Source organism: Myxine glutinosa, chromosome 13 (genome assembly GCF_964187855.1).
Source record: "Myxine glutinosa chromosome 13, kmMyxGlut1.1, whole genome shotgun sequence".
Lineage (NCBI taxonomy): Eukaryota > Metazoa > Chordata > Myxini > Myxiniformes > Myxinidae > Myxine > Myxine glutinosa.
This window is the reverse complement of record NC_136273.1, coordinates 11,896,666-11,922,928: the sequence shown is the minus strand read 5'-3', so window position 1 is coordinate 11,922,928 and position 26,263 is coordinate 11,896,666. Positions and strand designations below refer to the sequence as shown.

Below are 26,263 nucleotides of genomic sequence, written 5' to 3'. Positions count from 1 at the left end.
GGAAGAACATTCCATACATTTCTGATTGTTCAAAATACTCGCTTTGCTCATCTTGACTTTCCTCTTAATCCCAAGCTCGGTCATCTCGTCCTGTCGCTGTGTAAACGGGTAAAAAGCTTTTCTGCATCTATTCCATCAACGCCATTTATTCATTTATTTATTTATTTATTTATTTTTTGCCCTTGATTATTTCAAACATTTCTATTGACTACATTTGGCAAAATGACACAGAACCATCACTTCCCATTAATTCTATTGCAGGGTAGAGTTGTTTTTTAAAGTTGCCTTGGAATGTATGCAAAAACATCATGGTGTCAGTGCGGCAAAAAATCAACTTTCCTTTTTGGAAATCCAGGAAAAGCCCAAGACGATGCGGAATCGCCGCAACATTCAAGGGTCGTTCACATCCATCATGCCACGCTGATAAATTACCATTCGATTTCTCCAGGCACCACGAATCAGATTTCCTTCCGAGACTACAAGCGCCATCCTTTTGTTTCCGCGAAATCGATATTGCCGCTACTCCAACACAGCAATGGTCCGCCTGGCTCACGTCGACCTCCCAGTAATGGCGCTCCTTGTTTAATTGTTCAGCTCCCAGTGCATGGTAAAGGCTGTCAAACCTCCCTTGTTGATTGGGGTACGGCTGAGAAACCTCGGTCAGTGTCACCTTCCTGAGGTCCTTAGAAAGTAGGAGTTGCTCATGGACTGAGTTTTCATCCACAGTTGGAGTTTGTCCACCTGTCGACAAAGTTAGAAACTTTCACATTTGTAAGTGGAAAAACAAAAGCAATCCTCAAACAAGAAAGAGCAATCGGAGATTGCAAACCCTCGCCAGGATGTATTTTCAGTGGTTTTTAAGGCTTTTGTGTTAAAACAAAGATGGCGGCCAAACCACGTGACCGATGACGTCATTATTTTTTTCTAAACTAATTTATTCCTACATTATGCTCAAGAAATTTCATCTTGATCGGATGAAGTTTTGTACTTGTCGAATTATGACGTCATAATGGAAGCACCTATGACATCATCATTAACATTTTATTCCCCATGGAGAGTTCTTTACAATGAGCCACATCTCAATTTTTTCTATTCAGCGCTTTCGGGGATATAGAGGTGCAAAGTTTTTCGGTTTTTCCAAGATGGCGGCCGAACCACGTGACCGATGGTCATCATTTTTTTTTCTCCACCAGTTTATGCCGACATTTCACTCAAGAAATTTCATCTTGATAGGATGAAGTTTTGTACTTGTCGAATTATGACATCATAATGGAGGCACCTATGACATCAACATATTTTATTCCCCATTGAGAGTTCTTTAGAATGATCCATGTCTCAAATTTTTCTATTCAGCACTTTCTGAGATATAGAGGTGCAAATTTTTTCGTTTTTTCCAAGATGGCGGCCGAACCACGTGATCTATGACGTCATAATTATTTTTTTAAATTCTACAGGTGGAGTTGCACCTATGGTGAAAATTTCCTGTCAATCAGACCAACGGTTGCAGAGAAAATCATATTTATTCTGTGCGGACAAACGGACTCAAATGCAATACCCTCTCCTCTTGCGAGGGTAACAAGAACGGCACTCAGTAGGGTGCACACCTTTGCCACGCCGAACATGTTTTTTTAATTATTATTATTATTGATTGTGTATACATAGTCGTGGCTCATGGAAGAGCTAGTGCTAGTACACTGTACGGATCGGAACGCAACAGGACAAAAATAAGAGCAGAGATAGGAGGGGGCACCAACAACACAGACAAAGGCCAAGACAGACGGAGACGGGAAAACAATGGGTGTGAGGAGGAAGGGGAGGGCGGGAGAAGATACAGAAGGAAACTCTCAGGGAGGAAAACTGGAAGTTTGGAAGGAGGAAGGATGGGGGTTGGGTTAACAAGAGTAGAAAAGATCATGATTTTGGATTGGGGACAAACTGAGATGGTGGTGAACAGCTGCCTTGAAGACGTGGAGGTGAGATTGAAGAGGATGTGGAAGATGGTTCCACAGGCAGAGGAAAAAAACAAAAGAGGAAAAATTGAGTGGAGGTGAGCAGTGATCCTGGATTTAGGGAGTTTTACTTTCTGGTGGACCATGTGCACCCTGCAAATACCTGGGGGAGACAGAGCATGGAGAGGGCAGGGTGTACAAGACCAGAAAGGGGGTGCAAGAAGCTAAGTGATAGGGCCTAAATAAACTCGGCTTCATCACGGGAGATTCCAATGATCTTGAAGGCCTTCGTTTTAATTGTGTCAAACTGAGGAAAATAGGAGGCAGGGGAGCCATCCCAGAGGGGAGAGCAGTACTCCATCAAGCTGCGATGAAAGCCTTGCAGGTGCATCACATGTGCTTAGGAACGACTTTACATGATGGAGGATGCACAGTCGGCGACTGGCTTTGGAGGCCAACTTTGAAATGTGGTTTGCCCAAAAAAGATCATGGCTGAGTGAGACCCAGGTGTTTGAATGGCTGAAGTTCCTCAAGAGGACTTTTAAGAAAGTAGATGTTAGGATTGCCACATGGTCCTTTCAGAGAGAGATCTTGAGAGTGTGAGATTTGTCAGAAATGAAAGACATATTCCAAGTGTTTGAGCAGCTTGTGATTGTTTTTTCAAGGTCTGAAGAGAGGGAAGAGGCTGCAACTTGCCTGGCCGAAAGATGAGGGATGTCACGGCAGAGAATGGAGTCATCAGCGGATAAATTAAGAAGATTTTCCATAGAGTCAGAAAGATCTTTGATGAATACCAGGAATAAGACTGGGCCCAGAACACTATTGCGGTACTGCAACCTTGACAGAGAGAGGAGATGAAAGGATTCCGTTGAGAGCCACACGTTGGCTACGGGAGTAGAGGAAGTCAGTAATGCATGTGTAGAGTTGGCCTTGGAAGTCCTGGCAGAGAGGTTGGAGAGAAAGGCAGGATACCAGACTGTATCAAAAGCACGAGATATGTCCAGAGACGGCCCTGATCTTATGTCTGACATTGAAGGTCTCCATCCATTGTTTTGTGAGTAGAAGAAAAATGTCCAAGGTGAAGTGACCTGGTGTGAAACCAAATTGGTGATCTGAGATGAGGTTATTGGAGAAAAAGAATGATTTCATATCAACTGCGATGATGGATTCCATGACCTTGCCGATGATTGGAAGTATGCTGATTGGTCTGTAGTTAAGGGGATCCGTTTTTGCACATTTTATGTAAAGCTCTCATGTTGTCTGATTTCCAAGCAGAGGTGAGATGACCTAGCACAAATGGTCAGGTGAAAAGGGCAGAAAGAGGATGTGCAAGAGCAGCAGTGGAGGTTTTTAGGATGCGTATGCTGATGCCGTCCGGTCATAACCTTTTGCGATTTTGAGTTATGTATCGTTTTTGGACATATCGGTTGTGAGCACAATAATAAACACACGTCACCAAATGCAGGTGAAGAACGAATCCGTTTCAAGGAGATTTTAACCAAAGTATGAGTACCATAAGGAGAATGAATTATGAGTGTGTTAGTCCACAGTGCACTCACTCAGCTGTCTCCAGATACTGCATTTGATACCCTCCAGAGTGCAGCTGTCTTCTTCATCTATTGGACAACACTCTGTAATATCTGCTTCATCTGCCTCCGCAGTTGCTCCGTTGATGGTGATTTTCAACCTGTCGAGACAAAGCACTTATCCAGTGATATTCAAAATTGAGGTTGGTGCAGGTAAGACACTGATTGCAAGAGGTCAGCTCCATTTAGGTCAGCCAAAGTGGTCTCTGGCCGGGGAAAGGGGAGGCAGGATTTTGAAATTTGGTCTGTGAACTATCACATGCTGTCGAATACGATTCTATCTCCCAAATATTGTCGAATCCTTTAAAGTACACAAGTGAGTGCTAACAGACAAGAAAGCCAGCTTAAGGTAGACTCGGCACTTTACAAAGTAACACCCTGTATGGAGAAAATGTGGAAAACACTTCCTTACCAAGTTGCCCAGGTATTTTGTAACCAACAATTTTAGGTTATTTCTCCGAAATGACCTCAGAGTGTGTCCTGGTGTCCGGCCGTCCATATGACGGACATATGCATGTACGTCCGTCCGTTAACATTTGACACAAACATCTCACAAACTACCCTACCGATATTGACCAAATTTGGTACGATGCATCAGCACAGCAATGTCTCGTGGGGTTGTCCTCCCCATCTGGATGCACCCCCTATAAAAGGGAGCAAAAGGGGGTGTTTGCCCCAAATTTTGGTATTCCAATCAAAATCATATTCTCAGAAACCGCCAGACAGAGCCAGACGAAACTCGCCACGATGTATCGGGATCATACCCTAATCTTAAGTTTTGCACCTAATGATTGTATCTCCCCCGGAAAGAGGGCCACGGTCTCCCTCCCCTAATCCCTCATATTCACTAAAATATATTTTCCTCACAAACTACATGACCGATATGGGCCAAATTTGGTACAATACATCAGAACATTAAGGTCTAATGGAGTTGTGCTCCACATCCAGAATCGCCCCTAACAGGCTGAAATGGGGCGTTTCACCTCAAATTCAGTTAATTCATTTTTAAATCTTCTCAAACTCTGGGGACATATCCAGCCGTATGTCCCCCACGGGGCTATTTTCAACTTTGTGAAACTCACGATCAATTTTAAAATATCAAGCAGAGATGACAAATTCTATGAAGTCAAAGCATGAACCCAAACCCAGCCTAGATTCCCAAGAGCATAATAATGCGCTAAAAAATTAAATTGTGCATCAAAACCTTGTAGTGCATTGTCCACTCCATTGTCGTTGTTGACACTCCATAATTAGCCTCCTTGGTTGGCACGATAGACCAGCTAAACAAACAACAATTGGACCCGATGGCATCAGTTCACGTTTCCTAAAAAAAAACAGCCCTGCTGCTCTTGTACCTCCTTTCTCTCTCTGCCATTTCTCACCCGGTGATTTACCTTCGGTCATCTTCCATCTGCTTAGATCTGCCTACCTCACAGTATTACATGAAAAGGTGCAAAATGGATCCCTTTAACTCCAGACCGATTACCTAAAGCCCCAGTCCCACTGTGACGATTTTTTTTAGCGAACCACAACGATCTGGCATTCGTGGAGAAAATCGCGTTGGACGTTCTGATTCTTTTTAGTTCGTTCTTGTTCTGTTGAAGTTTCCTTGCGCATCGTGCAGATCGTCTCGATTCGCGGAGGCGCTACGACAGTTTTGAAATGTTCAAAGTGTCCTTGCGCCGCAACGATTTAATCACATTCGCCCTTTGTCGTTGTGTATTCGCGTGTAATCCTTCCTCTTCTTTGCAATATTCTTTGTGACTCTCACCCCTTCGTTGTTAAGATCGCCGCTTTCCGTTGTGGTTCTGGTTCAATTTCTGCCGCGAGGAGAGAAGACACAGAACGGTGGTAGGACGACCTGACTCGATGCGCAAAGAGGAAGAACGACGGTCGTTGGTAATCGCAGAAAGCAGAAGATTAAGATCGAACAGCTATGGGACAAAGCAACGAGGCACAAGGACTTACAACGGCTGTATGAGATGAAGAAAGAATACAGAACGACCATGACGATGTAGAACGGTATGTAACGATGCAAGTAGACCCAGCACGATTTTGGGTACGAGGGGTACATAAGAAGGGCCCGATTCTCCTCGAAGTCAGTTTCCAGAGTCGCTCACATCACTGTGGTTCATCACTATGTGGTTCTTAAAGTCACTGTGCCTCCTGTGGGTTGTCATCCTCACCCCTCCACCAGTACCGCTTCCTGTTCATCACTCAGATTCAGACGAGCAGTCTTCTTCTTTCTCTTCTTCAAGACAGGTAAGTCATCACAGGTTTCAATTCCTTCCTTTGGAGACTTAGGTGTGTAGTGGGGCGGCTTAGCCCAAATATTCAAAAGAATTGTGCATTTTGTGATACAAGCACCAAATTTGGCACAAATGTACATTAATATGTTGCGAACATTTTCAGATATTGGGCCACTTGAAATTCCGTAATTTTGTTTTTCAAATTTTTTCAAATTTCGTAATTTCAAATTTTTCGGGTGACACCATCACAATTTCGGTCTTCGAGGCCGGCCGATAGGCAAAGTGTGACCGGAAGGGACGAGGTTCTCCTGACCACGTGGCCCTCGATCTGGGAAGCGAGAGGCGTTCCATTAGTGGACGCGCCCCTCACGCCCGACTTTTGGGCGGCCCCGGCAGGCCGTTTGTTTTGACGTTCCGTGACAGGCCCCGCACCCCCACCTCCGGGCCGACCGGAAGCTTGTGCTGAGTACATCATACCTGAACAACTCAGTGAGGCAGAACACAGCAGTGCACACCAGGGTGACCCCTTCAGTGCATAAACCAATTAACCTGTCCACTGCAGGGCATATAGAAATGAAGTTATTTTCTGCATATAATAATAATATAAGTTCAGTTCTATATAACAATTTCTGTTATCACCACTACCACTACAACTACCACTACTACAAGCTTTGTCTGGAATTTTGTGGACTAACAGACAAACAGACATACAGACAAGCTGGGATCAAAACATTACCTCCTTCCACCATTGAGTGTAGAGGTAAACATCATGGAAATTATATCATGCCCTAGATTTAATTCATGCTTACCCGTGTATTTGCTTCACTGGTTCACAAGGTCTTTTGCATACATGTAATTCAGACTCTCGTCTTCATTGCTGACCACACAATGTTCGCAACATATTAATGTACATTTGTGCCAAATTTGGTGCTTGTATCACAAAATGCACAATTCTTTTGAATATTTGGGCTAAGCCGCCCCACTATATCGGCCGGCCTCGAAGACCGAAATTGTGACGGTGTCACCCGAAAAATTTGAAATTACGAAATTTGAAAAAATTTGAAAAACAAAAATTACGGAATTTCAAGTGGCCCAATATCTGAAAATGTTCGCAACATATTAATGTACATTTGTGCCAAATTTGGTGCTTGTATCACAAAATGCACAACAGGTTTGCTATGCTGCTACACTAGTGTCAGAAAGCACTTCCTCTTCCTCAAGACCACTACCTTCATGACTCGGATCACCAAGATCACCAGAGTAGTAGCAGGAGTCGGGGTGGAAGGAGGGGTCGGGTGTCTTCTTACCCCTGGCAGCCTTCTTCACAGCTTTACCCCCGTGGCCTCCCTTGGATCCTCCTTTTGGCATTGTGAAAGAAGAAACTGGAAGAGACAAGGAAACTCGAAGCAGAGAGGAGAGAAGGAAATGTTCTCAAGGACTGGCGAAGCGCCACGTTAATGCGCGGTATTTATAGCCTCCGAACAATTCGTACTGCATCGTTCTGACACGTTCCAGTTCTTTCCAGTTCGTTCTAGTAAGTTGCGCTTCCGTTCTCCGTCTACCTGTTCCGTTGCGTTTCGTAACACGTCGTTGTACGTCTTCGCCTACTTCGTGTTACTTCGGCTCACACGTCGCACTGCCTCGTTCTAGTTCTTTCTGTGTCGAGTTTATTCTACTACATTCGTTGCTAAATCAAGTTGATTCGCAAATATTGTCCTCTTGATTCGTTCCTCAACCAGATCTGGCAATCCCGGTGGCATTTTGTGAAATTATTCGTGGCCTAAATCGTTGTAACAATGTCGTACTGTTTCCTTGTGGTTCGCTTAAAAAATCGCCACTATGGGACTGTGGCTTTACTTGCAGTCATCACCAAGGTCATGGAATCCAACATCACACCCTTTTCCATAATCATGGAAAATCCATCACCCTTGCCCCCCTCCCTCTCACCCATGTATCTGCAGGGCACAGGTGATCCACCAGCAACCCCATACTATTGAAACTGCCTAAATCAAGAAGCACTGCTCACCTCCACTCAATTTGTCCCCCTTTTTTCCCTGCCTGTGGAATACCACCTTCCGCAGTCTCTTCAATCTCATTCTTCCCTCCAGGTCTTCAAGACAGCTGTTCACCACCATCTCAAATCATCCCCCATCCAAAGGCACGATCTTTCCTACACCTGTTAAACCACCCTCAACCCTCCAAATTTTTTGCTTATGTATCCATCTTGTCCACCCCTTGCATTCTCCCCTAACCCGCATTGTTACCTGCATCGCCTGGTTGTCCGTCTCCATCCCTTTTCTCCCTCTGCCCTGCTGTTTGCGTTTCCCCTACTCCTGCTATTCCTTTCACGTTGTGTCCTGATCCGCTCTGTGTTCCAGCTCTTCCACGAGCCTTGAATATGTATACTGTTCTAGCTCTTCTACGAGCCTAGACTGCGTATACAAAAAAATTTTAAGCATTATATTACAACAAAAGAGAAGATCATATCCATTTGATTCTTACCTTTGCTGCAATTCCTTGCATTTCTGGAAGGGCATCGGGTGGGAAATAATTGATTGATAAAGAGAAATTGTAAAACAGATTATTTGAATTAAACATTTCTTGTGCAGATTTTCATTGTTATTTTTTCCCCTCCGGTATCCAAAAATCAACTTTTGTGGTCAAGTCCTCAACAGACCAATCCACATAATATTTATCCTCCGTAATGCATTTGTTTCCAGAGCAAGGCATCTCACCAGTAGGAAAATGATTGGCTCTTTTGTTCTCAATTCTGTCTCCATGGATTCCTTATCCTTTTGGAGGGTTGTCTTCTTATTATTCAAATTAAAAATTATCTTTTTTAAAGCAGAGTCCTTTTCTTCAAACTGTTTGTTCAACTCTTCTTTCTTTGTGTCTGTTATCTTGGTTACCAGCTTGATTATTTCCTCCCGATCCTGGTCCAGTTTTTGTACTCGCTGATGGATCAAGTCCTGCCACAAAGAAATTGTACAAATTGTTATGGAAATGAAAAGAGGATCTCGAGTTGTGGATTTCACAGCAACTCACAGTTGTGTTGGCCCATTATAATGAGTTCTTTACATTACAGACCTACCTATAGTATTGTCGCGTCTACCCTGTAGTGAAGACCTCAGGGCGACAGATGACCAAACGAGCTTTAACTCCAAGGCGTATACCCAACTATGGCGGGACCTTTTGCACGCACGGGGGTGTTTTAGGGTAGCGAGGTCCTTACCTGCACGGACGGACTGCACACGGGGGGTTATCTGATCCCCACAACAAATAAACGTACAAGACAGGAAAATCAACAATACGACAAAAGAAATGCAACAAATAATGGATTAATGAAAATAAATGCCAGGATAACCAAAATGGAAAAAAAGGTAAAATCCAATTCCTAAATGAGGGACCCTCCCTACGGACTCGTATACAGACACAGGGAATGATAAAATAAAGATAAACTGGTGTGGTGCGTTGGCCGATACTCCGTGTGGCATCCTTGACCGGTCGTGGAACCGCACAAGATGGCGCGCAGTTCTGCCCGTAGTAGCCACTGACCCACGGAGTGACGACCAAACTCCCTCCTCCTCCGATCGTCGTGATCCACAGTGCTCCACCACTCGCTTAACTAGTGCGCACCGCTCCACACGCAGCCGCTTCCGTCGAGGGCACAAGGAGAGAGAGCAAAATGGGTCCGCCTTCCACGCAGCCAGGAACAGAGAGAGTGTGAATGTGACTGCCTGTAACCAGCCAGGGACAGAAACAGAGAGCGAATGCGACTGCTCGTACCCAGAGTCCGGTCCAAGAGAGAGAAAAAATGGCGGTGCTTTCCCTTTTTGCTCCGACTGTCTCGGACGTTCTCTCCGACATCACCTGCGCTCCAATCACCGAGTGCCGTCGAATCGTTCCAACCAATCGTCCTTCGGGGCGTGGCCTCACGGTCACACTTGGCGTCCATCGAGAAGTTTTGGCTGGGTGGTGTCGTAGTGTCTGGTACCATCGGCGATTATGTTATTTTAATCATGGGCCGGTTGCATGGCTAGGCAAGTGTGCTTTATAAGAACGAAGGGAAGAATCACAAGGGCAATTACACACTGGGAATTTATCCATAGGCCCTAACTAATTAGCATAGCTACACCCCTCGCATGGAGACACATAACGCTTACACGGACATCCGGTCCTAATTTAAATACATCGATGTGGCTTCATGGCATATGGAGCACGCTACTCAATACAATTCTACCTCAACTACGGTATTTCATTACCTATCCCCATACACATAACAGAATAATAACAGTTTTGATCTGAAAGTATTGGGTTATCTATTTATTATGTATGCCAGTCAAGTTGCCTTCGGCAGAGAATGAATATGAATATGAATGAATGAATGATCGTTTTATTCATTCATGATCTGTTACGTTATTCATTCAATGATCGTTCCTGCCTTCGGCAGGGAGAGGTTCACAAGTTAAAGTACTCTTTCCCAACTGTGTTTGCTGGTGTGGAGGGTCTGAACACTAATGAATGAATGACGAGGTCATGTAAATATGCACTAAACCGCCAGATTTGTTTCACAAAGTGAGCTCAGATGTAACATCGCGAGGCGCCGCCATTTTGTCTGAATATCGATGCTCCTCTGCCGGGACAGCACAAGCGGCAAATTTGATTGATCGAGACGGCATACAATTTTGCCAACTTCAGAGCCAAACTACTGCTAAACTGAAGATTCTTGGAAGTGATTCGTGTTCTCGACTGTTCAAACATATATTCTTCATTTGAAATGAAAGAAAAGGTTTGAAGGCCAAGCAATCGAAGTGGAAGTTTTCCGCCGTAGTTTCATTTGGGATACACGCCCTGTTACACCACCTCACTGAACAGGTTAAATTAGTTCCTCATGCCTGTTGTTTATGTCCTTTATCAAGTCCATAAAAACAGTACATTTCCTGTTTGGAATGATTGTCAATTTTTTTTTGGAGTATCACAGACACACTGAAGCATTTGCCTTACCCCGCTGCACACATGCACTGAGGGATAACGAGCCGGTGTGCAATTTTGCCAACTTCAGAGCTAAAGTACTGCTAAACTACAAGTTTTTGGAAACGATTTGTGTTCTACAGTGTTCAAAATATATAATTCAATTGAAATTAAGGAGTTTCGCCATCATAGACTGAAGCAATTGCTTTACCCGGCTTTGCACCACCGTGCACAGGGTGAAAAGCACAGATGGGCCATTTTGTACCACAGGTAACCAGTATTTGAGGATAACCAAATCCAATACAGTGAGTTAATGTTGGCCGAATTAGTCCATTTCTGTTTGTTTTCCACACCAGCGATGACTCTTACTTTGAGAGCTGTGGCTCTAAAAGTTTCCGTGGTGGCCATTTTGCTTCTCTGCACGCTGTTGCATCGGCTCTCCGGTGACGCCTTGACAGTGTTTTGACACAATTGGGCTGCCAACTAAAAGGTGCGTGAGACACTGCCGTAGTGCCGCTGGAAAGTCAAATCAAATGTATTTTATATCTAACATCACTAGTTCTTTAAAGCATAATACAAACATTTTATCAGCATTGCCACAGTGAGGTTGTGCTATCAATAATCCATATTTACCAGGCTCAAAAAATCACTCCCTAAAATGTAGTTCATTAAGCTTGGGAACAGCTAGGGAGATAATCCAACTTAGTAAAGGCAACAGAACACCGAGTTATAAAACAATACCAGTTTATCCTTTTGAATAATAAAACAGAACACAGAAATAAAACAATACTAGTTTATATTTCTGAGTAATAAAACAGAACACTGAGTAATAAAACAACACTAGTTTATCTTATTGAGTAATAAACCAGAACACTGAGTAATAAAACAATACTAGTTTATCTTATTGGGTAATAAACCAGAACACTGAGTAATAAAACAATACTGGTTTATCTTATTGGGTAATAAACCAGAACACTGAGTAATAAAACAATACTAGTTTATCTTATTGGGTAATAAACCAGAACACTGAGTAATAAAACAATACCCGTTTATCTTATTGGGTAATAAACCAGAACACTGAGTAATAAAACAATACTAGTTTATCTTATTGGGTAATAAACCAGAACACTGAGTAATAAAACAATACTAGTTTATCTTATCGAGTAATAAACCAGAACACTGAGTAATAAAACAATACTAGTTTATCTTATTGGGTAATAAACCAGAACACTGAGTAATAAAACAATACTAGTTTATCTTATTGGGTAATAAACCAGAACACTGAGTAATAAAACAATACTAGTTTATCTTATCGAGTAATAAACCAGAACACTGAGTAATAAAACAATACTAGTTTATCTTATTGAGTAATGAACCAGAACACTGAGTAATAAAACAATACTAGTTTCTCTTATTGAGTAATAAACCAGAACACTGAGTAATAAAACAATACTAGTTTATCTTATTGGGTAATAAACCAGAACACTGAGTAATAAAACAATACTAGTTTATCTTATCGAGTAATAAACCAGAACACTGAGTAATAAAACAATACTAGTTTATCTTATTGAGTAATGAACCAGAACACTGAGTAATAAAACAATACTAGTTTCTCTTATTGAGTAATAAACCAGAACACTGAGTAATAAAACAATACTAGTTTATCTTATTGAGTAATAAACCAGAACACTGAGTAATAAAACAATACTAGTTTATCTTATTGGGTAATAAACCAGAACACTGAGTAATAAAACAATACTAGTTTATCTTATTGGGTAATAAACCAGAACACTGAGTAATAAAACAATACTAGTTCATTTTATTGAGTAATAAACCAGAACACTGAATAATAAAACAATACTAGTTTATCTTATTGAGTAATAAACCAGAACACTGAGTAATAAAACAATACTAGTTCATTTTATTGAGTAATAAACCAGAACACTGAATAATAAAACAATACTAGTTTATCTTATTGAGTAATGAACCAGAACACTGAGTAATAAAACAATACTAGTTTATTTTATGGAGTAATGAACCAGAACACTGAGTAATAAAGCAATACTAGTTTATCTTATTGAGTAATAAACCAGAACACTGAGTAATAAAACAATACTAGTTTATCTTATCTATATAATAATAGCGTAACGACTCGACTTTGTTATCCCTTTTACGCCGCACCCAGTGACCCGATGCCCACGGCACGAATGGATTTATGATCTACAAACCGCACTCTTTGTTTATCGCGTACAACCATACTCGAAAAATCTGAATTAGCCGACGTTGGGGCTCAAAAGCATCCGATAAACTGCCGATACGACGCCATCTTACGACGCCATCGTATTGGCGTCTGCTGGGCGAAGGCGGAGCAAGCCGTCCGCTGATTGGACAGGCGAAGGTGAAAGCAAGCCGTCCACTGAGTGGACAATCCAGAGCACGCATTTGTGCCGGTGTCGGCGATCGTTGTTCATATACGCACTCTTCATTCTCATCTTTCTTCCTAACTCTTACTCGGACAAGCAAATCCCCTTTGCCATCCATAATGGTACACTCTATCCATACACCACATCCTCCCTTCCGTGGATGTTCCACGGGTTTCGGCTAGTTGAGTAATAAACCAGAACACTGTGTTATAAAACAATACTAGTTTATTTTATTGAGTAATGAACCAGAACACTGAGTAATACAACAATAGTTTATACTAGCCGAAACCCGTGGAACATCCACGGAAGAGAGGATGTGGTGTATCGATAGAGTGTACCATTATGGATGGCATAGGGGATTTGCTTTTCCGAGTAACAGTTAGGAAGAAAGATGAGAATGAAGAGTGCCTATATGAACAACGATCGCCGACACCGGCACAAATGCATGCTCTGGATTGTCCACTCAGTGGACGGCTTGCTTTCGCCTTCGCCTGTCCAATCAGCGGACGGCTTGCTTCGCCTTCGCCCAGCAGATGCCAATACGATGGCGTCGTAAGATGGCGTCGTATCGGCAGTTAATCGGATGCTTTTGGGCCCCTACGTCGGCTAATTCAGATTTTTCGAGTATGGTTGTACGTGATAAACAAAGAGCGCGGTTCATAGATCGTAAATCCATTAGTGCCGTGGGCATCGGGTCACTGGGTGCAGCGTAAAAGGGATAACAAAGTCGAGTCCTTACGCTATTATTATATAGATTTCTGAGTAATAAAACAGAACACTGAGTAATAAAACAATAGTTTATATTTCTGAGTAATAAATCAGAACACTAAGTCATAAAACAATACTAGTTTATATTTCTGAGTAATAAACCAGAACACTGCATAATAAAACAATACTAGTTTATCTTATTGAGTAATAAACCAGAACACTGAGTAATAAAACAATACTAGTTCATCTTATTGAGTAATAAACCAGAACACTGAGCAATAAAACAATACTAGTTCATCTTATTGAGTAATAAACCAGAACACAGTAATAAAACAATACTAGTTCATCTTATTGAATAATAAACCAGAACACTGAGTAATAAAACAATACTAGTTCATCTCATTGAATAATAAACCAGAACACTGAGTAATAAAACAATACTAGTTTTTCACCCCTCAGCCCAAATTGGGCTAAGGGGTATTGTCGTCACGGGCATCGTCCGGGCGTCCGTCAACTTTTGCTTTCCGTCAATTTCAAGCAGAACGGCTTATCCGATTAAATCCATGTTTGCAGTGTGTGTTGGGGTTGAGCAGAGGAAGGTTCCTTTCGAAAATGGGCGCGCTGCGATTTTCAATATGGCCGCCACGGCAGCTATCTTGAAATTGGTTTCCATCAATTTCGAGCAGAATGGCTCGTCCGATTAAATTCATTTTTGCAGTGTGTGTTGGGGTTGAGTAGAGGAAGGTTCCTTTCGAAAATGGACATGCTGCGATTTTCAATATGGCCGCCACTGTAGCCATCTTGAAATTGGTTTCCGTTAATTTCGAGCAGAACGGCTTGTCCGATTAAATCCATGTTTGCAGTGTGTGTTGGGGTTGAGTAGAGGAAGGTGCCTTTCGACAATGAGCGCGCTGCGATTTTCAATATGGCCGCCATGGCAGCCATCTTGAAATTGGTTTCCACCATGCATGGACTGAGGGGTTACGCCCGCTTTGGGGTGCTATTTATTATTTCTGAGTAATGAAACAGAACACTGAGTAATAGAACAACACTAGTTTATCTTTTTGAGTAATAAAATATAACACTGAGTAATAAAACAACAGTAGTTTATATTTCTGAGTAATGAAACAGAACACTGAGTAATAGAACAATACTAGTTTATCTTTTTGAGTAATAAAATAGAACACTGAGTAATAAAACAATATTGCCAATCCAAATCTGTTTTACATGGACCGTCTTGTGTTATTGCTTCCAAGTAACGTGGACTGGGATGGCTTGACAAATCAGAGATAGCATCCTCTCGTTTGAGTTGTATTCTAAGGGTTCGATTCACGAACCGACTACGAACTGCTAGCCTGGTGTTGTGCAGGCAGTGCAAAATTCGTACACCATCTTTCGGAGGGTTAGCTGGTATTAGATGGTGGAAGTTAAAGATCCCACCATGTCATGCATGACAAGTCAGAGACAAAACAAATTACAAATTCCTGCCTCAATGTATAGGAGTCACCATATCAGTGGCATAACTGCAGTATGAGAAATACAACCAGAAACCAGGTGCTGCACACAGATTAGTGGGTTTTTTTCCACAAAAGTACGTTTTTCCACTCCTCAAAAGGTTTTGAGGAGTTGTGGCCAAAAAAGTTGTAGCCTCCACTCTTGTCACACCCCTACTGCCCCAAACCACCCCCGGCCAATCCACCACCCACTCCTCAAAAGCGGGATAACTGCCTTACAAGGTAAATCTTAGAGAATATTGATGAACAGCGAGGCGACTTTGCAGGTATTGGATCGCAGAACGCATTATGATTAAATTACCTTCAACTCAGACTTTCTTGTATAATATTTCTTCTCAAGTTCAGTCACCCTTTTGATGAGATCAGCACGTTTTGATGTATCTTCATGCAGGCTTTTCTGCAAAGAGAAACAAAATTTAAATAAAAAAGTATTATATGTTATGCCAGAAGGCGAATCCAATGTTTATCGAAATAGTTCCACTAGGAGGGGTGGAGAACAGTGGTCACCCACACCCATAAGGTGTGCACATACACCACGAACAGAGGCATCAGCCAACAAAACGGTGTTATTACCATACATCAGCAACACCTTGGAGATTGGCAACCGTCTGTTGCAACCATTCGGAATCCGGGTCACACACAAACTTCAGGTACTAATCCAGGCACAGACTCGTGGTCAGGTGAATAGACGTGTGGTCAGGACATTGACAAGATGAACATGGTCTTCAAAATTCCCTATGGTGACTGTGATGCCACAATGACCCAGACACCCGAACCGTAAGCAGATCCATTCTCTAATCCCACTCTCTTTATTAAATCCATCTCAAACCTCATGCCAATTGCCTCCTTCAGAGCACCCCCCACCCCCAACCCTACCCAACCCCCCCCCCCCCCACCTCTCCACCCCCTTCCCTCCCTCCTCCTCCTCCTCCCATAGCTGAATCCGAACGTGTAACAGGTCCCGTGTAACAGTTCCCATCAGACGTAATAAGCTGCACATTATGTGTTTTGTTGTGTCCTTTGAGGATAGCATTTTCTTCGTTTCCGTTATTCGTAGATATAAACTGAAGATAAAAATAAACTTATCACTTTCATTTATTGAAATGTGCAGCTTTACAAACACGTTTCTTCAATCGTAATGGCTGATTATGTAACGGGAACTCCACTTCAATCACCTGGTTGATCAACAATGGCATGTTTGAGTGGTTCTGTATAGGGATCTTTCCCTTTAAACAATGACCCTCATAATGAAATCCTTCAGTTCTCGTGGTTAGACATTAATTGAATGCTGCCTATAGTCACTCTAGAGGCCGCTGAAAGGGAAAACAACAAGAAAATTCAGATGCTACGCCTGACATCTGAACAACGTTTAAAGCAATTGGGATGCTTGAGGCTGGTGTAAGCCAGCGAACAATTGCCCAACGTCTTGGTTGCTCACAGCCTGCAATTTCCAACCTGGCCAGGCGTTACGGTGAAACTAGAACTGTGAATGAGGGTCCACGAAGAGGAAGACCATGGGTAACCACCCCAAACCAAGACTGCTGGATTGTGCTGCAGCATTTTCCTGATCGTTTCTGCCCTGCGACGCAAACAGCTGCAGTGACAAAAGGTCACCACAACAACCGCATCAGTGTCTCTACTGTGCGGAGGTGCTTGAGAAGTCGGGGCCTGGTGGCAAGACGTCCTTGCAGAGGTCCAGTGTTGAAAGCAGTGCATCGGCAGAACAGACTAAGATGGTGTCTGCAGCATCGCCGCTGGACAGAGCAACAGTGGAGTGAAGTCTTGTTCAGCGATGAGTCCAGATTTTGCCTCCATGCTGCTGATGGGTGACAACGGGTATGGCGCAGAGGTGGGGAAAGGTATGCATCATGCTGTATTCACCAGAGCAATCGTTGGGGAGGACCCAGTGTGATGGTATGGGCCGGCATTTCCACCCATTTCAGGACACCTCTGGTCGTCATCGAAGGCAATCTCACTAGTCAGTGTTATGTCAATTAAGTTGAGACCTCATCTGCTGCCATTTCTCCAGGCTCATCCTGACATCACAGTTTTCCAGCAGGACAACTCTCGACCCCATGCTGCTCGCCTGACCACCAACTTTCTCCAGGAACTGGGCGTTGAAGTGATGTCTTGGATGCCTTATTCCCCTGACCTCAATCCCCTGACCAAGTCGACATCTTGCATCGAGGAGATCAACAGCCGTCAATCGGCAACTGCTCATTCAAGGCTTGCAGGAGGAGTGGGACAGACTTCCCCAGGACCGCATCAGACGCCTGGTACAGAGCATGCGTCAGAGGTGTACAGCCTGCATCACAACTCAGGGAGGACACACACGATATTGAGGACTGCTGTCATTCTGTCCTTGACTGTTAGGAGTGTTGTCTCCATTCCTGTGTCATTTTGTTTTGACTGTATTCAGGTGCGTGCCCTTGTGTTGCAGTGCTGTGACTTTTGTTGCACCACCCCTTGTGATGTTCATGCTTTTTGTTTTTTTGTGATTGAGGCAACCTCTTGTTTATTGACTTGTGTTTAGTAAAGATAGCTGAACTTTACCTGTGTGTTCTAATATTTTTCATTTTTTCGAAGAGGATTTCAATGAGTGTCCTAAAGATTTGATAACTTTATTTTGATGTTGACTATATATATATATATACACAACACAACAACAACATGCATTTTAAGGCCATTTTCCCTGCTAGAGCGGGAAATCACAGCAGTGGCCCTTTTTGGGCTGTAATATATATATATATATATATATATATATATATATATATATATATATATATATATATATTACAGCCCGAAAAAGGGCCAATGCTGTGATTTTGCTTCTTTTTGAACTCGTTGCTGTTCTCATTTAAGATCTTCATTAAAGAAAGTTATTTTTTAAAGTTACAAAAAAAGAAAATTGGTGGAGGTGAGGTGGCAGAGGGTGGGGTCTGAGAGGTTGTTTGCCCTGGGGCTCGTGCACCTGCACGGCACTCAAAACCACAGCAGCGAGACGTTACCCCTTCGGTTGGGAGTGGAAGGTTGAAGTGAGTAAATGAAGATTGAGAAAAAGGACGATTTCGTACCGGATAGAGAGAGGAGAAGAAGGTTGGACTGAGAGGAGTATGGGATTGCAAGGGAAAATCATATATGGTGTTCACAAGTAGGATTGGGTGGTTGTCCAAATTCCATCCTCTTATTGTACGTAACAAGTAGATGGTCATATGGTGTACAAAGGTGTGATTGGGTGGTTGTCCAAATTCAATCCACTTATTGTACGTAATAAGTAGATAAAGTCATATATGGTGTGCAAAAGTGTTTTTGGGTGGTTGTCCAAATTGAATCCTCTTATTGTACGTAATAAGTAGATGCCACAATTCTCAATTCGAGTGCAATAGTCATGTTCCGAAGAAGAATCGGATTTGTTTGTGTAATAAAAATGGTGGATCCCTTACCATGACGTTCTCGTAAGCTTGGTCCAAGGTGATGACCGAGTGGTGTTCGTGGTACCCCATGAGCTTACAGATAGTGCACACCATGGTTTCATCCTCCTGGCAGAAAAACTTGTAGAATTCAGAATGTTCTCGACATTGTAGTTCTTGGACACACATTCCCAGGTCGACAATCACGTGGTTCCTCTTTTTGTGAACTTGAAGATCTTTGTCGCAGTAATTCATGTCACAGGTGGCACACATCTTTGATGCAGGATGGACACTGCACGCCTCACACATCTGCATTGGTGTGCTCACTGCAGCTCCGGTGTACGGTTTCACCTGTGCTGCCAGCTCCATGTTCAGCGTGAGCCGAGGTTTGTGAGGATATCCGCGCGAGCAGGTGGGACAGGTGTAATCCGTGTCGGGTACCTTGGTCGACCAGTAGCCGTCGATACAATGGTGGCAGAACGAGTGTGAGCACTCGAGAGTCACAGGTTCGTGGAAAAACTTCGAACACAGGTGACACTTTAGTGCGTCTTTCAGAACGGCCGACATCGTGAGAAATGCCCTAACAACAACTCACTCCTCGTATAATATAGGTGTGGCTGGACACCTGATCACTTCCTCTTTCACTGTCACGAATCACTTCCTCCTTTCACATCTTCCTCTTTCTTTTCACAGTTTTCATGTTTACTTAAATAACTGATTTGGGGCTGTACACAAAATACGTACTTTCTCGAAGTTATTTTCACATCCACCTCCCTGTTATGCTGCTCCACCGGTGACACTTTACCTGATCCCCACACCCACTAAAAACATGTGCACCTGTAAAAGAGAGGCATACTAAAGTCGTCTTCTTTTAATCTCCATCAGCTTCATTCGACAAGTTGTTGTTTTTTTTGTTTTTTTTTTCGTTTTAATCGGTGACATCCGACTGGTACATCAATGCTTGGTGTTGACCTTACATATAAGTTGAAATTTACAATATTCTCGTTCCCAACCCCCCCCCCCCCACCCCCCCAAGACAACGAGACTTGTTTAATTTTATTCGACAAGACAACTTTTTATTTGACAAGTTGTTTTTTTTTGTTTGTTTTTTTAATCGGTGACATCCGACAGGCACATCAATGCTTGGTGTTGACCTTACATATAAGTTGAAATTTACAATATTCTCGTTCCCAACCCCCCCCCCCCCCACCCCCCCCCAAGACAACGAGACTTGTTTAATTTTATTCGACAAGACAACTTTTTATTCTACAAGTTTTTTTTTTTTTTTTTTTTTTTTTAAATCGGTGACATCCGACTGGTACATCAATGCTTGGTGTTGACCTTACATATAAGTTGAAATTTACAGTATTCTCGTTCCCAACCCCCCCCCCCCCCTCCCCACCCCCCTAAGACAACGAGACTTGTTTAATTTTATTCGACAAGACAACTTTTTATTCGACAAGTTTTTTTTTTGTTTTTTTTGTTTTTTTTAAATCGGTGACATCCGACTGGTACATCAATGCTTGGTTGACCTTACATATAAGTTGAAATTTACAATATTCTCGTTCCCAACCCCCCCCCCCCCCTCCCCCCCCCCAAGACAACGAGACTTATACACCGCTCTTATCGGGTTTGTTTCTACATCTGGTGCCCTCAATTTTAATGGTATCACAGAGTTTCTTCGACTCACACTCACCTGCCCCCCTGTCCCCCCACCCCCCCCAGGAGTACTAAACCACCTTTTTTTTCCTACTCTCTCCACACTCCAAATTTCCACTGTATCAATTTCACGCCGTTATTCGGAGCCAGGTGGGACTTTCGGAATAACATTTTGCACAAATAATGTAAATATAAATTACACGGGATTGACCTATTTTTACATTGACCTAATTTCAAGGTCATGACCGAATTATAATCATTTTAACATTTTGCACGATAACTTCACCAAAGTTTGGTTGATCGGAACAAAATCCCCCTCTTTAGATAGTTTAGGACAAGCTGCATTTATGCTCAATTTACATCATACCCCTCGGAGTTAAAGGTCAAGGTCAAACGTCATACCCCTCGGAGTTAAAGGTCAAAGTCAAACGTCATACCGCTCAGAGTTAAAGGTCAAGGTCAAACGTCATACCCCTCGGAGTTAAAGGTCAAGGTCAAACATCATACCCCTCAGAGTTAAAGGTCAAGGTCAAATGTCATACCCCTCGGAGTCAAAGTCAAACGTCATACCCCTGGGAGTTAAAGGTCAAGGTCAAACGTCATACCCCTCGGAGGTAAAGGTCAAGGTCAAATGGTGGTCTGAATAAAGAAACATGTTTTTTGTCATGGCTCAATTTTGCCAATACGGAATCTCAAAGACTGCTTGGTCTTCCAAGATGTTTTTGCACAATAATAGTGTACCTGCACTGAAGTTGTGACACCTGATATTTGATTTGTGTCCTTGATCTACTTTTTTGGATTGTGATCTAAACAAAAAACACGTTTTTGATCATAAAATAAAGAATTTTCCTCCGATTTTCATGACATTGAGTTTTATCGACGACTACTCCCGCTCCTTATGGAAGCGCCAGGAATGGTCATGGTGTTACATCTCCTTGGGTATATAGATTACAGTAGATCTGGGCTCGGATCCATTAGTCTGTGTGGGACGCGATAAGCATGTAATGCCTCAAGGATGTCGGGTTTCCTCCTTTTCTGTTTAGTGTTAAACAGCAATAGCGACTGTTTGAAAAGGTAATCATACGTGTTTGGGGCTTGTAATGTTTTAAGTCGCAACAACCTCCATCATGTGACCCTTCATCCTCCTGTCAACTTTGGTTGAGATTGGATAAGTAACGACCAAATGCATCGCGGACAGACAGACAGACACCAAGTTGTGTATTTTAGTTTGATCGATTGTAGATAGGGACACATTTTCTTAATTTACACTTTATCCCGAAATGTTGAAGGTCAAGGCTATATGGTAGATCCGAAAAACAATATGGCCGTCATTGGATCACGGGCCAAGGATAAATCACAGGAGATCGTCAAGTTTAAGCCTTCCCTGAAGAGGAGGCTTACCCTTGCCGATCGCTTTGTGATCATGGATATCGAGCTAAACTTCCTGGTTCTCTCACTTTGCGATCATGGATATCGAGCTAAACTTCCTGGTTCTCTCGCTTTGTGATCATGGATATCTAGATGAACTTCCTGGTACTCTCGCTTTGTGATCATGGATATCTAGATTAACTTCCTGGTTCTCTCGCTTTGTGATCATGGATATCGAGCTATACTTCCTGGTTCTCTCGCTTTGTGATCATGGATATCTAGTTGAACTTCCTGGTTATCTCGCTTTGTGATCAGGGATATCTAGTTGAACTTCCTGGTTCTCTCGCTTTGTGTTCATGGATATCTAGTTGAACTTCCTGGTTCTCTCGCTTTGTGATCATAGATATCGAGTTGAACTTCCTGGTTCTCTTGCTTTGTGATCATAGATATCTAGTTGAACTTCCTGGTTCTCTTGCTTTGTGATCATGGATATCTAATTTAACTTCCTAGTTCTCTCGCTTTGTGATCATGGATATCGAGCTAAACTTCCTGGTTCTCTCGCTTTGTGATCAGGGATATCAAGTTGAACTTCCTGGTTCTCTCGCTTTGTGATCATGGATATCGAGCTAAACTTCCTGGTTCTCTCGCTTTGTGATCAGGGATATCTAGTTGAACTTCCTGGTTCTCTCGCTTTGTGATCAGGGATATCTAGTTGAACTTCCTGGTTCTCTCGCTTTGTGATCAGGGATATCTAGATGAACTTCCTGGTTCTCTCGCTTTGTGTTCATGGATATCTAGTTGAACTTCCTGGTTCTCTCGCTTTGTGTTCAGGGATATCTAGTTGAACTTCCTGGTTCTCTCGCTTTGTGATCATAGATATCTAGTTGAACTTCCTGGTTCTCTTGCTTTGTGATCATGGATATCTAATTGAACTTCCTAGTTCTCTCGCTTTGTGCTCATGGATATCTAGTTGAACTTCCGGGTTCTCTCGCTTTGTGATCATAGATATCTAGTTGAACTTCCTGGTTCTCTTGCTTTGTGATCATGGATATCTAATTGAACTTTCTAGTTCTCTCGCTTTGTGCTCATGGATATCGAGCTAAACTTCCTGGTTCTCTCGCTTTGTGATCAGGGATATCTCGTTGAACTTCCTGGTTCTCTCGCTTTGTGATCATGGATATCGAGCTAAACTTCCTGGTTCTCTCGCTTTGTGATCAGGGATATCTAGTTGAACTTCCTGGTTCTCTCGCTTTGTGATCAGGGATATCTAGTTGAACTTCCTGGTTCTCTCACTTTGTGATCAGGGATATCTAGTTGAACTTCCTGGTTCTCTCGCTTTGTGATCAGGGATATCTAGTTGAACTTCCTGTTTCTCTTGCTTTGTGAGCATGGATATCTAGTTGAACTTCCTGGTTCTCTCGCTTTGTGATCATGGATATCTAGTTCAACTTCCTGTTTCTCCTTTTCGGATATGCCTTCTCATAGCTTCAAATATTTAAACAGCATCTCTGCCATTTTTGGACAAAATAATCCAAAATTCAAGGCCGTTCGAAATTGAAGTGTCTTGTCGTGGTAAATTTGGGGAATTGAAGATTGCTGCACCCATGAAGATGAAGTCAAGTGATTGTGACTCTGACACCTTGCTCTTTCCTGTGATACGATGAGTTAATAGTTAGAGCATCTTCAGAAATTTGACCTGACGAAAGGCTAATGCTCGAAACGTCAGCTGTCTTGCCTCCCATGGTCGTTAACAAACTATTTTTAGGCTTCCAGTGGATAAAATCCGTTGTATAACTTGCCCACCGGTGCCAACCACATCCGACATGAACCTTCACGGTGACTGTAGTAAGTTCAGGACACAGCTTGAATCCAATTATTTATTTAAGAGGATACCAAGCTCTCACAGGACAGACTGCCATCATGACTTGCAGCAACCGACCTCCAAAGCCACGCCCCCAGACGTCACTACGCAGTACGTAGTACAAATCACAACAGTGACTCATATTTCTTTATGCTTTTTCACAAACTATGGTAATACCCACTTTCTCCGCATTATGCTGTTAAAAGTACCTCCTTCCACCAGAGCACAGTGGTTAAACCACTTGTGCTATTTCACAGGTACCGGTGAGCACTGTATGTTGTCTCCACACCCTCGGGTGGGGAAGGCATTGGGAGATATTTTGTGTCCATGACCTGATCCAGGTTACCTCGATAGATATGTAAAATCTGATGGAGATCGGCCAAGCCGTTTTCGATTCTATATTAAAGTCTACATAATATGAATTTTAGAATGACGATGATGTCTTACACATGGAAAAGCTGTCAGTCTGGTTAAACTTCAAATTTAAACTAATCTAAACAGGTGTTGTTCGACAGAGGAAGACCACAGAGGTGAGCATTCAATAACTTCTTATCTGTGTATTAATGGAACTCGAGTCTTTATTGAACCGAAACTGTAAACTTCCCTAAACCCCTGCTGGCAAACCCTGTACAGGAAGTCCACCGATAAACCAGAGTTACAGCATACTCATGTTATCTAATCAAAAGGAAAGATGTCGCTACAGTACTCCCACTCTGAGCGCGTAAGTAGAACGGAAGGTTCAAATGTTCTCCTCCTCTTCTCTTGCCAAGTTCTCTTTCTCTTTCCTTTAAAATATTGTTACGTTTGTGGGGGTAGATGATGGAATCCCATAGTAAAGATAGGATTGTATAGTTATAGCATTGACCGTGGATGTGTAGGCGACATCTCGATGTATTTAAGTAGGGAAACTTGAGCTTAAGATTGTTTATGTGCCTTCACACAAGGGGTGAAGCTGTGCTAACTAGATAGGGATTAAAGTTGGTTTTCCCCAGTACGTGATATTCCCTCAGTGATTTCACCCATTAAACAACATTTACTTCCAGGCAGGCCATGCAAAACCTCCATTAAACCACCACAACCACCGACAGTACCCGTACATTGCCGATCGGCAAGTAAGCCACACCTTAATGAATACTCACACCAAGCAAAGCCGGCAGGCCACGCCCCTGAGCTTGCGATTGGTTGGGGTGACGTCAGAGCAGAGAAGGTTCTGGAGGGAAAGGGCCGTTGCAAAAATGAGTGGTTCTCTCATGTGCTTCAACAGGACGCTGGCCATTGTTGGTTCAGTTGGGTCATGGAGTTTGAGCGCTTTGGAGGAGAGCAGAGGAAGAAGAGCGCATCTCGTTGCTCTCTCCCAGTTGTACTTTGCCCAGAGAAGAAGTGTGCCATTTTGCCCATGGAAACGCTCTACACGGTACACGGAGATGGTCAAACCCAGTTGTACTTTGCTCAGAGAAGAAGTGTGCCATTTTTGGTCTGATCGTGGACGATCGGTGCTGGCTGTTTTGGGAAGCGCGGAACTCATTGCCTTGCCGGCAGTGTTCTGCAGGTTTTGGAAGACTGCTGGACTCTTGGAAGCTGAAGGCCGCGTTGCACTTGACGGCAGAGAATCGAAAGGAGGCTGTCTAATCTGTTCGCTTCATGCTTGTCGTGCCCTTGACGCGCAGCCAAGCTACTAAAAGTCTTAATTGAGGCCAAAGCTGAGCGCTGGCTGGCTAAAAGAAACATTTTATTTTCTTGTGTGTTTGTATTTGCGACTGAATGGAGACGTCTCACAGTAGAGAATATTAGTTTTACCTCAGCATTCATTATATTCTTTGATTTCTTTTCATTAAATTCATTGTGTGGCATTTTTAATTTGTTGTGTTCGTTTATTCGTTGTGGGTTGGGGAATAAACCTGTGTGCTTCCGTTCAGGTAAGCACTTTGCATCCTTCCATCCCGCGCACACGCCAAAAATAACTGCTGTATATTTGGTTGGTTGCCTCAGAGTTAACACCGTCTCGGCTATCTGTCCCCTGTAGAATAAGGAATGTTGACTGCCCATGTAAAAATATAAGTCACAGCAAAGAGAAATGGTCTCTCAGGAGTATTGTGCTGGGAAGTGTACATGACACCCAGAGCGAGTCGTATACGACGGTAAGGGTAGTGTTGTAGTCGGGGTCGACCCGTCGGTCAGAGGGAGGGTCGGCTCTCGTGCTGCAAACACATTACACATGAAAGCATGCACTGACCCATAAAACGTACAATAAATAAAGGAAGCGGGAGACAACAAGGGGGGGGGAGAGAGGAAAACATACAAGCACAACAACAGTAGAGAGCAGGAATGTCGGCAGATATGTGGAAGGGAGAGGACCGGTGGGGGAGGGGAAGGGAGGGAAGAGGTACACAGTATAAAATAAATTGACAACGAGAATTTTCAGGACAGAAGTTGGAGATTGAAAGAGGTGGATTTGGGGTGTTTTAACGGGGGTAGAAAAGATCAAGGTTTTGGATGGGGAAAGAAAGGAGATGGTGGTGAACAGCTGTTTCAAAGACCTAGAGGGATGAGTGGGATTGAAGAGAG

At 43.0% G+C, this 26,263-nt stretch overlaps 1 protein-coding gene across 1 annotated transcript; it reads right to left on the bottom strand.

Annotated features, from left to right (window-relative positions):
* Window positions 1-152: 152 nt before the first annotated feature.
* On the bottom strand, window positions 153-19,447 carry LOC137438601 (zinc-binding protein A33). The gene is made up of 6 exons (XM_068133790.2): window positions 18,844-19,447; window positions 15,702-15,797; window positions 8,520-8,753; window positions 8,287-8,309; window positions 3,509-3,636; window positions 153-741 (listed from the first exon to the last, which is right to left on the bottom strand). Exons 1-6 carry the CDS (start codon window positions 19,375-19,377, stop codon window positions 209-211), a joined length of 1,548 nt encoding a protein of 515 aa, XP_067989891.2. The 5' UTR covers window positions 19,378-19,447; the 3' UTR covers window positions 153-208.
* Window positions 19,448-26,263: the final 6,816 nt, after the last annotated feature.

What these genes read in the sequence shown, in the direction of transcription:
- LOC137438601 (XM_068133790.2), bottom strand. Translation starts at nt 19,377, where the DNA reads ATGTCGGCCGTTCTGAAAGACGCACTAAAGTGTCACCTGTGTTCGAAG. An exon ending in CAAGAAAGTCTGAGTTGAAG is followed by an intron (nt 8,754 to 15,701) that starts GTAATTTAATCA and finishes TCTTTGTGGCAG; the next exon opens with GACTTGATCCATCAGCGAGT. An exon ending in AGCCAATCATTTTCCTACTG is followed by an intron (nt 8,310 to 8,519) that starts GTGAGATGCCTT and finishes ATGCCCTTCCAG; the next exon opens with AAATGCAAGGAATTGCAGCA.